The 12,796-nt window shown below is 39.4% G+C and overlaps 1 protein-coding gene across 2 annotated transcripts in view; it reads left to right on the top strand.

The window, feature by feature from the left end:
* EIF2AK3 (eukaryotic translation initiation factor 2 alpha kinase 3) overlaps positions 1-12,395 on the top strand; it is a 66,143-nt gene extending 53,748 nt beyond the window's left edge. For both annotated transcript variants that reach the window (XM_006741158.3, XM_081796752.1), the window contains exons 14-17: positions 2,052-2,219; positions 6,976-7,077; positions 9,677-9,739; positions 11,195-12,395. In XM_006741158.3, the coding sequence (XP_006741221.2) occupies positions 2,052-2,219; positions 6,976-7,077; positions 9,677-9,739; positions 11,195-11,395 (534 nt within the window). In that variant the 3' untranslated portion in view covers positions 11,396-12,395. The remainder of the gene's footprint in view (positions 1-2,051; positions 2,220-6,975; positions 7,078-9,676; positions 9,740-11,194) is intronic.
* The last annotated feature ends 401 nt before the right edge of the window (positions 12,396-12,796 follow it).

The following is a 12,796-nucleotide window of genomic DNA, read 5'->3' as shown; positions in this document are numbered from 1 at the left end:
CATGTTAAACCTTCTGGCCACCCCCCCCCTTTTATTCCTTACTCAGTTTTTGTCATTGGCACTTTCCAGCCCCCAATTCTCCAGACTTCCTTCCAGTCTCTTCTCTTCCCTCTAGCTGAGCTTCACGCTGGGCTTTTTGCAGTTCCTTAAATACAGCGGGTCCTCACAGAGCCTGGTATTTCTCATTTGAATTCTCATCACACTTGTATTATTTATCCTCTGGTTTCCCTGCCTGTTTTATTCACCTGTTATTTCCTTAGCACAATGCTTGACACATTCTGTATGCTCCTATCATTTTATTTTGAATAGTCTTTTGTTTGCAGCCCAAAGGAAATTTATTGGCCCATGTAACTGAAGTGTCCAAGATTCAGGGAAAGCTTTATCTAGGATCAAGTGATGTACCCAGAATTTGCCCACTGCCCCATCGCCATTTCTTGTTTCCATTTTCAGGCATGCTCTCCCTCACTGTCCCAGGATAGCTGCCAGCAATTCTCAGGGCTACAGGTTATAAGTCTTTAGAGGTGGCTGGATAGATAGGCATGGGGAGAAAAGAGCATGGGAGAAAACTATCTCTTTCTCCCAATACTGATAAGGAGTCCTGGGTTTCCTTCTAATTGCTAAGCCAAGGACACCTATCCGTCCCTAAATCAGTCTCCTGGCCAGGGGATGGAATCGTGCTGATTGACTTCTACAGCCTCTGGATGTAACCTCAGGACAACGTCCACCTGAACCACGGGGTTGCTGCACAGTTGGGAAAAAGGGAGTCCTCAAAGTCAAGTCAAGGTATTTCTGATGGAAGCACAGGGGATAGATGCTGGAGAACCCCCCGCCCCCCAAAAAATCTGTTATGGTGTTTAGTAAATAACAGCTGACACCAGAAGGTAGGGGAGAGGAGGAGATGTGAAATTTAAGGCATTGCGGTCTGTTGTCTCTCACATAAGGTCATCTGTGGGAGAGCAGGAGGTTATTACTATAGACTTTGGTTATATGCAATAACTTAATTACTTCAAAGTCAGCATTGTAGAATAGTATTTTGGAGTTCGGGAATAAAATGCTTTATGCCTGGCAGTATTTGAAACCTGATGAAATTCAGTTTCATGAGCTAAATGGCTTCCTTTTTCCTTATTTTAAGGGCTCCTAATGGTGGTTATGTTAGCCACGGTTAGAATAGGTGCTGAAGGAAAGATGATATAATTCACACAGGCAAGTTTGAGACATCTGGTTGGATGTGTCCTATAAACAGTTACATATGAGAGTTTAGAACTGGGGACAGAGGTCTAGGAGTACATGCGAGCGTCCGGGTATTAGAAGAGCAGCACAAGGTTGTAGTGAAGAGCTCTTATTCTCCTTGGTAGCCTACTTCCCCCTCTCAGACACAAACGAAAGGCCAGCCTATTTCATTCATTCATCAAATAGAAGCGATGAGCTACCCTAGGGCAAGGACTGTCCTGAATGCTGGTCCTGTGGCCGTGAACCAGAAGTCTTTTTCTTATGGAGCCAGACCGCTTGGGTTTGAATCCAGCTCTACCACTTGCTAGGCGGATACCCTTGGGCACTTAACTTCTCTGGGCCTCAGTTTTCACATCTATAAAATGAGGGTCTAAGAGGACTAATAGGGTTGTAAGTATTACATGAGTTAATAGTAGTAAACTGCTTAGAACAACTCCTGGCACATTGCCAGTGCTCTATATGCATTTCCTGTTATTACTACTATTATTATCATGGCTTCAGTCATAAACGTAAAAAGCTTGCCAAAGGAGAGTATATAGAATACTAAGATTGAGGACTGGGCCCTAGAGAATGTGATTCTCTAAGAGTTTAAATAGATGTTCAATAAATGCTCACTCCCTTTGCTACCCTTCCCTTTTCCTTACTCTAACAGTACTTGCTTAGCTTTGAAGGATTGCTTTTATTTTCTTATTAGTCTGTTTAATGCTTGAGAATATCTAGTTTCTTGTACTTCTCTTCTGTAGTTATTTAAATTATTTTCTTCACTTTCTCTCCTTCTCCATGCACACCTATTATGCTTTTGTCTGTCTTACTTTTTGCAGCCTTCCAACATATTCTTTACAGTGGACGATGTGGTCAAGGTTGGAGACTTTGGATTAGTGACTGAAATGGACCAGGATGAGGAAGAGCAGATGGTTCTGACCCCAATGCCAGCATATGCCAGACACACAGGACAAGTGGGGACCAAGCTGTATATGAGCCCAGAGCAGGCAAGTTTTTTCTTTTCCTTCTGAATTAACAATGGATTTTTTAGTTAGCATGGCTGCAAGCTAGATATGCCCCATGAATCTCCATCCACATTCTTCTTAGAATAAGATAAAATCTGAAAATTACGAAAACTGGTAGTAGTGTTCACAGGCAACACAGCCAGGGTACAATTTCTACAACCTGAATTGGGGATGGATTAAGAAAAACATAGTGCATAAAACATGCACTCACCCCTGAGCCAGAACCTGACAGCAACCAGAAATTTAGAAGAAGACTTTGAATGCCTCTCTCCCAAATTTAACTCCAGTCCTTCTTTTGTACACTATGTAAAAACTTGTTTCAGAGCCAGCTAGAGCCAGAGGTCCTTTACTGAGCTGCTCGTTCCAGTAATTCACAAGCAACTTCTAGAATGCACCATGGCAGGAAAGAGAGGTAGATGGTCTGGAATATGCTGCCTTGTGGGGATACTCAGTCTCCAAAGGAAAAGCACTGTGAACAGGACAGCCTGAAAGAGTGATTGGAACAGGGCATCCTGGGAGCATCAGAGAAGCATGCCCAGCCCAGCTAATGATACTCACAAGCTTATATATGCTTCTACATCAGTGGTTCTCAAACTTTTTGGTCTCAATACCTGTTTATACTTGTAAACATGATTGAGAACCCAAGAGTTTTTCTTATGGGATTTTATCTATCAATATTTGCTGTATTAGAGGATAAAATAGAGAAATTTATAAAAATTTTATTTATTTATTTATTTATTTTAAATATTTTACTTATTTATTGACAGAAAGAGAGACAGCAAGAGAGGGAACACAAGCAGGGGGGAGTGGGGGAGGGAGAAGCAGGCTTCCCACGGAGCAGGGAGCCCAATCTGGGGCTCGATCCCAGGACCCTTAGATCATGACCTGATCCCAGGACCCTGAGATCATGACGTGAGCCGAGGCAGACACTTAACGACTGAGCCACCCAGGCGCCCCAAAATTTTATGTATTAAAAATAGCAATATTAAACCTATCACATCTTAAAGGTATTTTTATGAAAAATAAATATTCTGCAGAATAAAAACAAATTAGCAAGACGAGTGACATTTGTTTACATTTTTGCAAATCTCTTTAATATCTTATTTTAAAGAGCTAGATTCTCTGGGGGCCTGGTTGGCTCAGTCAGGTAAGCATCTGACTCTGATCTCAGCTCAGGTCTTGATCTCAGGGTCATGAGTTCAGGCCCCACATTGGGCTCCACACTGGGCATGGAGCCTACTTAAAACAACAAAAAGAGTTAGATTCTCATATCTGCCTTTGCATTTAATCTGTTGATCTGTTATTTTGGCTAAAGTAAATGAAGAAATTCTGACCTTGCACAGATAGTTGGAAAGGGAAGAATATTTAATAGCATCCTCAGGTAATTGTGCATATTCGTCTTTGTTAGTGCATCAAAACTCAGTAAGTGATAGTTTCTTTTTTTTTTTTTTAAAGATTTTATTTATTTATTTTGACAGAGAGAGAGACAGTGAGAGAGGGAACACAAGCAGGGGGAGTGGAAGAGGGTGAAGCAGGCTTCCCGTCGAGCAGAGAGCCCGATGCGGGGCTCGATCCCAGGACGCTGGGATCATGACCTGAGCTGAAGGCAGACGCTTAACGACTGAGCCACCCAGGCGCCCCTGTAAGTGATAGTTTCTTAAAAGTTATTTGCCCTGGGGCGCCTGGATGGCTCAGTCGTTAAGCGGCTGCCTTCGGCTCAGGTCATGTGGGATCGAAACCCGTGGCCGGCTCCCTGCTCCGCAGGAAGCCTGCTTCTCCCTCTCCCACTCCACCTGCTTGTGTTCCCTCTCTCACTGTCTCTCTCTCTGTCAAATAAATAAATAAAATCTTTTAAAAAAGGGGGGGAAGCTAAATGAAATATATATTAGCCCTTAAATATAGTTAGCCTTTGAACATTTATTGATGAACTAATTAAAATAAGATATACTTTGATTTCAAACTTCTAAGACCACAAGGAAACATGAGTATTTGAAAACAGACATTGTAAATGTCTTTTTGTGAACACAAGGCAGTAAAAAAAGATGATAGTGATTTGATTTTGGGTTTTTATTTGTTTTGCTTGTGTTTTGGATAGCTGGAAATTTAAAACACCCTCCCTAAATAATGTTCGGTGGATAATAAGGTAAAACTGCTCATGCAAAGCATTAAGAAAACAATGAAAGAAATGAAAAATAGGGAAATTCATAGGAAGTTATCAAACTTCTATTTTATTTGAACGCCCTTCATTATATGAGCACATTACTGTGTAAATGATTCAGTATTCTGCCTCGAAGGCCGAGGAGCTACAAATTGAACACGAATAAGAACTGATACCAGAACTGATAACAGTGGAACAATAAAGTCACAACATGATGGTAGATTTTTAGAGTTTTAAATAAAAAAGATAATCTCTCTAGCAAATCTACTTAAAGGGAAAAAACACAAATAACTTTAGAAATTAGCAAGGATACATGTAGCAGAGATTTTAATTTATAAGAGACTATTGTTATACATAGTTGATCATTCACAACCAAAGGTATCCAAACTGGCTTAAGGAGGAAAAGAAATCCATTGGCCTGAGTAATTCAATCATTCCAGTCAAACGATGTGGCCAGGACTTGGTGAAAGGGGAAATTAAAACTCTATGAAATATGAAAATACTGTAAATACATGCTCATATCCATAGGAAAAAAGATCAGAAGGAAGAGCCAGAAAATGTCAGCAGCCACTGCTTCTGTGTGGAGGGCTTTGAATATTTTGGACTTTTTTGTATTTTCCAATTTTTCTACATAGGCATGTATCAGAATTAATACTAAAATGCTTTTAGCATTATTTTATTTTTTCAGAATTATTCAAGAGGCTGGGAGTATACCTTCACACTTTTAAGTATTATGAAAACAAAATGGGAATGACTAAATAAAAGGACTCCTATCTGGATGCTTAGGAGAGAAGGTGGGGAGCCCTTCCCCCCCAGCCCCCCACACCCCGCCCCAAACACCCTTTGAAATAGAGGACTCTCCCTCCACTCCCAGTCCGGATCGATCCCATTATACTGTTTATTTTTTTTCACAGCATTTTTAACTCTCTGAAATTGTTTTTTCCTCCCCTCTAAAATATAAGCTATCAGAAGAGAGACCTAGCTTTTCTCTTGTTTTGCTTTATCCCCAACACCTGCAATGGTGCTAGAATTCAGCAGGTGTGCAGAAACGTTTGGTGGATGAGTGAATGTGAATGTCAGCGAAAACATAAACACTAGGTGGTCTTGGCCACCCCATACACTGCTGTGTTCACTATATCACGGCTTGCGGCTGACGTGTGTGCGCGCACGTGCACACACGTGGGTGTGTGTTTGTTGGAGGAAAGGGTTGCCATCTGAGAAAGGGAGAGATCTGTGATAAGTGATAACTATGTTTGTTCATAAGTGATACTATGTTTGTTGTTGTTGAAGATACTGGAAATCAAGGATAGCTGGAGAAATTTTGCCCTCGACAGCGCACAGTAGTGAAAATATGGTAGTTAAAAATGGACAGCCATAATTCTCTTAATAATTTGCTTGTTATTCTTCTGTATTTTTCTACATTCTTATATACATATAAGAATATAGAAATTGTCACTTTATAAAACGTCCCTTTAAAAGTCTCTCAGAATACTTTGTATGAATTGTCTTACCCGAGCTTCAGAAGCTGTACTAAGACATTGTTTTAAAATATATTTTGGGACACCTGGGTGGCTCAGTTGGTTAAGCGTCTGCCTTCCACTGCCTTCGGCTCAGGTCATGATCCCAGGGTCCTGGGATCAAGCCCCGCATCGGGCTCCCTGCTCAGCGGGGAGCCTGCTTCTCCCACTCCCACTCCCCCTGCTTGTGTTCCCTCTCTCGCTGTGTCTCTCTCTGTCAAATAAATAAATAAAATCTTAAAGGAAAAAAAAATGCCTCTATGGAGCGGTTTCAAAGTGATGCCCTTCTCTAACATTTGCCAAGTATGTGCCTAGGGTAATTTTCACAAATAAAAGGGTTCTGCTGAGTCCCAGGAGGTCACTTTTAATTTGAATGAGGCTTTGTTTAATAGAGTAGTTGGGCTGCAATTCCTCTGTTCATTTGGACAAATAAGTTTTTATTGAGGGCCTTCTCTATACTTAGCCCAGTGCCGGATGATGGGAACACCAAAGAGGCAGTTCCTTCCCTCCAGGACTTTATAATCTAGTGGTGAACAATAAGAAATAGACACATGTAAAATACAACTAAGAATGCAAAGCAGTCCATAATTAAGTGCGTTAATGAGGGCTAACCGCAGTTGATTAGTGGTTTGGAGTAATGAAGATTTTCTCATAAAAATGGGTGAGGTCTAAGATGATTAGAAATGAGAGATCTGCTTTAGATAGTGTTGGCTTTGAAAATCTTCACCTCGGGGGTAGTTGAGCTGCTTTGACTGGCTCCCACAAACTTTTTTAGCATTGCAAGGCTCCAGGTTTCTGCGGGGCCTTTTTTACTGATGCATATCTCCGAGCAGTACCTGGGCTTTCCTTCTGTAATGCTGAGTAGTTTAATTACTCTTCTGTAGTGAGTTAAAGAAAAGAGGCTGCAGAGATCATTAACTCTTTGCTAACGTTTTTACCCGGACAGTTACCTCTAGACCAGGAAGTGACTAGGTTAATTTTGGGATTCACTAATGCCGGGTTACCAGTTTTATGATCTCTGTTAATTTTTTTCTAAGATTTCTTCTTTATATTGGTATTTCAGATTCATGGAAACAACTACTCTCATAAAGTGGACATCTTTTCTCTAGGCCTCATTCTGTTTGAATTGCTGTACCCATTCGGCACTCAGATGGAGAGAGTCAGGGTAAGTTCCCCCCCACTCGAAAAAGGTGGAAAAAGAAAATACTCTTAAGTTTACGTAAGAAAGCATTTTAAAAGAAGAATAAGTTACCCTTAATGCCAGCAGAGCAGTTCACTGCAAATAGAAAAGTTAATGTGAGCATTACAGGGAGGATTTGTAGACTATTTGCTTCCATCTCAAGCTCAGTCTTCAAAAATTTCTTGTATGTTCCTTGTTGTTTTAACAATATCATAACAATATCCTGCACTCAGTAAATTTATAATACGTGCAAAGTGAGGGGGACGGCAGGGTAATGGGGATGGAGAGGGAGTGACACGGTTGGATAGTTGGTCAGAAAAGAATTTTCTAGAGGGCAAGTGCCCATACACTCATACACTTAAAAACTGGCAAATAAGTATAGTTAGTGTTTTTTTCCTCTCAAAATAAACCATGACCATGGCTTTTAAGGACGACTACTGGAAGTCTTTAAAAGGAGGCCAGTCACATTTTTCCCCATCGTTCATAGGTTGTCACCCTCAGCATTTCTAACCGTTGTCCCAGGTACATACCTCCATATTTCCAAAGTTTATGCCCTTATCATGCCATTTCTATATCAATTATACTTCTTATCTGTTGACTTCTGTCCATACTAGAAGAGGATGTAGTTCTCACATAGAACCAAAAGGCTCAGATGTTCCTAACCAAAAGGACGTACCAAGTACTCTGTACAATAAATGGGGAAAAAGGAAGAAAATTTAAAAACCTGAATGACTAGCAGAACATTCTAAAAGCTTCTAGAAGGATATGAAACAGGTCCAATATATGTAAAGAATCAGAATCATATGGCATCAAAATTTATATAGTTACAAGTACATCAAAGAACCCTATCAAGAAAGTAAAAATACAACCTACAGAATGGGAGAAAATATTTGTGAACCATATATCTGATAAAGCTCTAGTAATCCAGAACATACAAAGAACTATTATGACTCAACAAAAAGACAACCCAATTAAAAAATGAGCAAAGGACTTGAATAGACATTTCTCCAAAGAAGATACACAAATGGCCAGTAAGCATAACATCATTATTCATTAGGGAAATACACATCAAAACCACAGTGAGATACTACTTCATAGCGTTTAGGACAGCTGTAATAAACAAAACAAAACAGAAAATAACAAGTGTTGGCAAGGATGTAGAAAATTGGAAGCCCCGTACATTGCTGGTAGGAATGTAAAATGGTGCAGCCACTGTGGAAACAGTTCGACTGTTACTCAGAAAATCAAACATAGAGGGGCGCCTGGGTGGCTCATTTGGTTAAGCATCTGCCTTCGGCTCAGGTCATGATCCCAGGGTTCTGGGATCAAGTCCTGCATGGGGCTCCCTGCTCAGCAGGGAGTCTGCTGCTCCCTCTCCCTCTGCTCCTCCCCCGACTCAGGCTGCTGAAATGCTGGTGCCTCATTCTTTGACATGAGATCTTTGGAACTGTTTTATTTTCCTTTTTGGAAGCTCTTAGGGCTCTCCCTTTATCAGTGCTGTTATGACATTTAGCCCTTTCATTGATCCTCTCCCCCCCCGCCATTTATTGTACTTAAACTGGTAGGTCCTTTCAGTTAGAAGATGTGACTCTCAGTTCTAGCAAATTTCTTGTGTTAGTTTTTGATAAATTCTTCTCCACTTTCTTTTTCTGAACCTCCTGACTTAATCCTATAAATGCCTAATCTTTTTTTCTCCTACTTCCCATTGGTTTGTCTCTTTGTGTATTGTTTTTGCAAGACTTCCTTAATTTGTTATTCCAATTTCCTAATTTTGTATTTTGACAATCCAGTTTTTAATGTCCAAGATTGTTCCTTTTTATAACATTTCATTCTTTTTAGGATTCAGTATTTTATCTCTGAGAATCTCGTGTATTTATATGCTTTAAGTATTGTCTCTTCTGGAACATAAAGAGAGTGATAATATGTATGAAAATTTCCTAATGAACTTTCAAAAGCTTAGTTATATACTCAGTAATTAGCACAGTTGACTTGAGTGGTTTTTTTGGTTTGGTTTTGTTGGGTTTTGTTTTTTTTTTTCCCACTCAAAAAAGAAGAAAAAGAAGAAGAAGAGGGGTGCCTGGCTGGTTCAGTCAGAAGAGCATGTGACTCTTGATCTTGGGATCATGAGTTTGAGCCCCAGGTTGGGCATAGAGATTATTTAAAAAAAAGAGAGAGAGAGGAAGAAAGAATATACTCTTTCATGTCAAATACAGAGGCTAGATACTAATAGAAAAAGTTGCCCACTTAAGGGCACAAATGTATACTCATGAATGAGTTATTTTTTACACAAATCAGTCCATTCTCAGTTAAAATCCAGGTGTCAGTATAATATGTACAATAAAAGCATAATTATATCTGAATTGTTTTCTAGATTTTGATAATTTGATGGCATGTAGATCTGTGCTCATGAAGTACTTCAGTGTAGATTATCAGGTCAGGAAAAGCCGTTGATAAGTTTTCCATCTGTTTAATATTCAACCTTTCTTCTTCGTCACTTCATTAGAGTATCAAAAAAATACATTTAAATAAATGGATCCATATATCAAAACATTTAAAAGCAAGTAACACTTTTCTTTCTTTTTAGATCTTAACTGATGTAAGAAATCTCAAATTTCCACAACTATTTACTCAGAAATATCCTCGTGAGGTTTGTATAATTCTAATCTTTTATTTTCTTGAGAATCAAATTTAGAACTTAAAGGGTCCTTCACAGTTAATTCACCAGTTTCCCATTTTACAGATGAGGAAGCCAGAGGTGTAGAGAGGAAAGGGACCTGATCCCAAGAGCACACAACTTGTTAAAATCACAGACGGGAGGGAACTCGGGCCGGGGTCCTGGGCGGGGTCTTTGGCCGGGTTTTCTGTGGTCCTCGCCGGGTGACTTCCGGTTGTACGTGCTAGCCTCCTTCCCCTTCAGAAAGGCTGAACTCCTGGCACACTCGGGGCAATAGAGCTACTGCTGTGACTGTGCCACTAATTTCTTTATTTTAGTGAATTTGGGAGGGATCTTAAACACTGGCTCCTTTCTTTAAAAAGGGGGCAGGGTGTCACTAATTTCCATTGATTGGAGTTAAAGCACTCAGAGTGAGTGACACAGTAAAATTGCTCAGAAGAGTAGGAAGGAAAAACTAAGCTGGTCCTGATGATAAAAGTTGTGTGTAATGAGCCTTGGAAGTTTGTTTTTGTTACTTTTGTCATTTTTATTCCATAATATGTTTGGTCCACAAACACATCATTTTAAAATTTACACATGGATACATCTTGAATTTTCTTAAATAATTAAATTGAAGTAAGTTAGACTGTCTTTTAATTATCAAATTGGGAAAAGTCTAAATTTACCTGTCAGTATTGTAAGTTATAATGAAGGACTGCATTAAAAAATGAACTTTATAGGCTGGCTCAGTCGATAAGAGTGTGCGACTCTTGATCTTAGGGTTGTGAATTCAAGCCCCACATTGGGTGTGGAGCCTACTTAAAATAAATTTTTTTTAAAAAAGTTCTTTATAATATAGAGATACATTAAGCTAAAATGAAATACGTTTTACTAAAAATTACTTTGTTATATATTTTGCAAAACTGATGAATCAGTTTCCAGGGTGGCTTATAAGAATATATGTTACATTAAGAAGGGCTCAAAAAAAAAATCAAGAAAAGGGATTAGGTACTGATCTCTGGCATGATTATTTTTAATTGAAATTTTTATTGAGATAATTGTACATTCACATGCAATTATAAAATGGAATCATTTTTAAAGTCAGATTATGTCTGTGTTTCAAGGATATGACTTAAGACCCTTTATTATATGTTAGAAAAGAACCAATTACCACAAAATGGACAGGGGTTGGCAAATTATGTCCCATAGGCCAAATGCAGCCTGCTGTCTAATTTTATAATAAAGTTTTATTGGGACACAGCCGTACCCATTTATTTACTTACTGTCTATGGCTGCTTTTGTACTTTAATGGCAACATTGAGAAGTTGCATCAGAAACTGGCCCGCAAACTTAATATATTTACAGAAAAACTTTTCTGACTCCTGATTTAGTGGACTGTTTCATGGTCTAAACCTGGCCCTTCATTTCGAAATGATTATTATATTTCAGTATGTGATGGTTCAAGACATGCTCTCTCCATCCCCCATGGAACGGCCTGAAGCTACCACCATCATTGAAAATGCTGTATTTGAAGACTTGGAGCTTCCAGGAAAAACAGTACTCAGACAGAGGTCTCGCTCCATGAGTTCATCGGGAACAAAACATTCAAGACATTCCAGCAACTCCCAGAGCCCTTTGCCAAGCAATTAGCCTTCACTTATATTTGCACGCCTAACAGGTGACACAGAATAGCCTTTTAGGAATGTGGCTCTCCAAAATTGTGAACTTGAAAATTTTTTTCTTTGCTCAATTTTACTTGGGACTACTTTTTGTAAGTCATATTTAAACTGGATTTAGGGACATAACCTAATTTGAGCCAACTCTATACTGCTAAACTCCAGGAGAGGGCTATCCATAAATCATATGTGGTCCTTTTTCTTCAGTGGTCTCTTGAAACTGGCTGGCCAAGCTTGATAGCCCTCACCTTTGCCTGGGGAGGTAGAAACAATCCCTAAAATATAAAGAGAGAATTAAAAGGGAAATATTTTTATAGTACAGAAGAGAGTTCCTATAGTGTGGTAACTGTATTCTAGAAATATGCTTTCTAGAGACAAGATGATGATTTTGAAACTAATTTCCAAAAAAAGCTGACTCCATTTTTGTCCTGGTGTGTAAATGAAGAAAGAATCCACACTATTTTGGAGGACGAGTAGCACAAATTGTATAATGGTTTATGTCCATAGCTAGTTTTATAGTGTTATTTGTAGCATTAAATAGCTTTATTCCTTAGATGGTTCTAGGGAGAGTTTAAGAGCTTTTTTGTACTTTTACCTCCAATAAAGGGAAAATGAAGCTTTTTGTGTAAATTGGCCAAAAGTTCTGGTTTGGGGAAGTAAAAAGCTGTAGTAAGACATGAATCATATATTACAACTAACTTCTTCAATTATGGACTTTTAAACATAATGAAATCTTAAATGTTTTATGTGTAATCCTATAGGCTGGTACTTCCCCAAAACTGATTCTAGATAACAGTTTCATCATCTAACTTGCTAACATGTTTTTATTTTTCACTGTAAATATGTTTATTTTTTATTTATAAAAATTCTGAACTCAATCCATTTGGGTTGGTGGTGTACAGAACGCACTTAAGTGTGTTAAGTATTGTGACTTCTTTCAAGTCTAAGTGATTTAATAAAACTTCAAAAAATTATTTATAGTTGACTCTTATTTTGGGGAATTAGCCCCAAATGGTAGTTTTTCAAATTTATAAAATGGGATCACGGGTCTAGGAAGGGTCATAACCCTACTTGCAAGAAAACTTTTGCTAACCTATTCCAAGCAGGTGTGTCTTCTCTGTTCTTTCCCAAAGACGTGACAAAACCAAGTCTTTTTCAAAAGTCACCGGACTCATAAACAGGTGGCATTCGCCCGATGCCTACTCCGTGCCGGGGACCGGGGACAGAAGGAGGACCCCGCCCTGAAGGGAGACCTTGCAGAGCCCAGGGCTGGGGCAGTGCCGGCTGTGCTGGTCCCAGCGTGTCTGGCACGTCCCCTGGGGAGGCGCGGGGCCTGCTGGGCGGACGAGGCACTCACCAACCCGACACAACCTGT

The sequence above is a fragment of the Leptonychotes weddellii genome, chromosome 10 (assembly GCF_054177405.1).
Source record: "Leptonychotes weddellii isolate Sample4059 chromosome 10, ASM5417740v2, whole genome shotgun sequence".
NCBI classification, from domain to species: Eukaryota; Metazoa; Chordata; class Mammalia; order Carnivora; family Phocidae; genus Leptonychotes; species Leptonychotes weddellii.
This window is presented reverse-complemented; position numbering and strand designations above follow the sequence as displayed.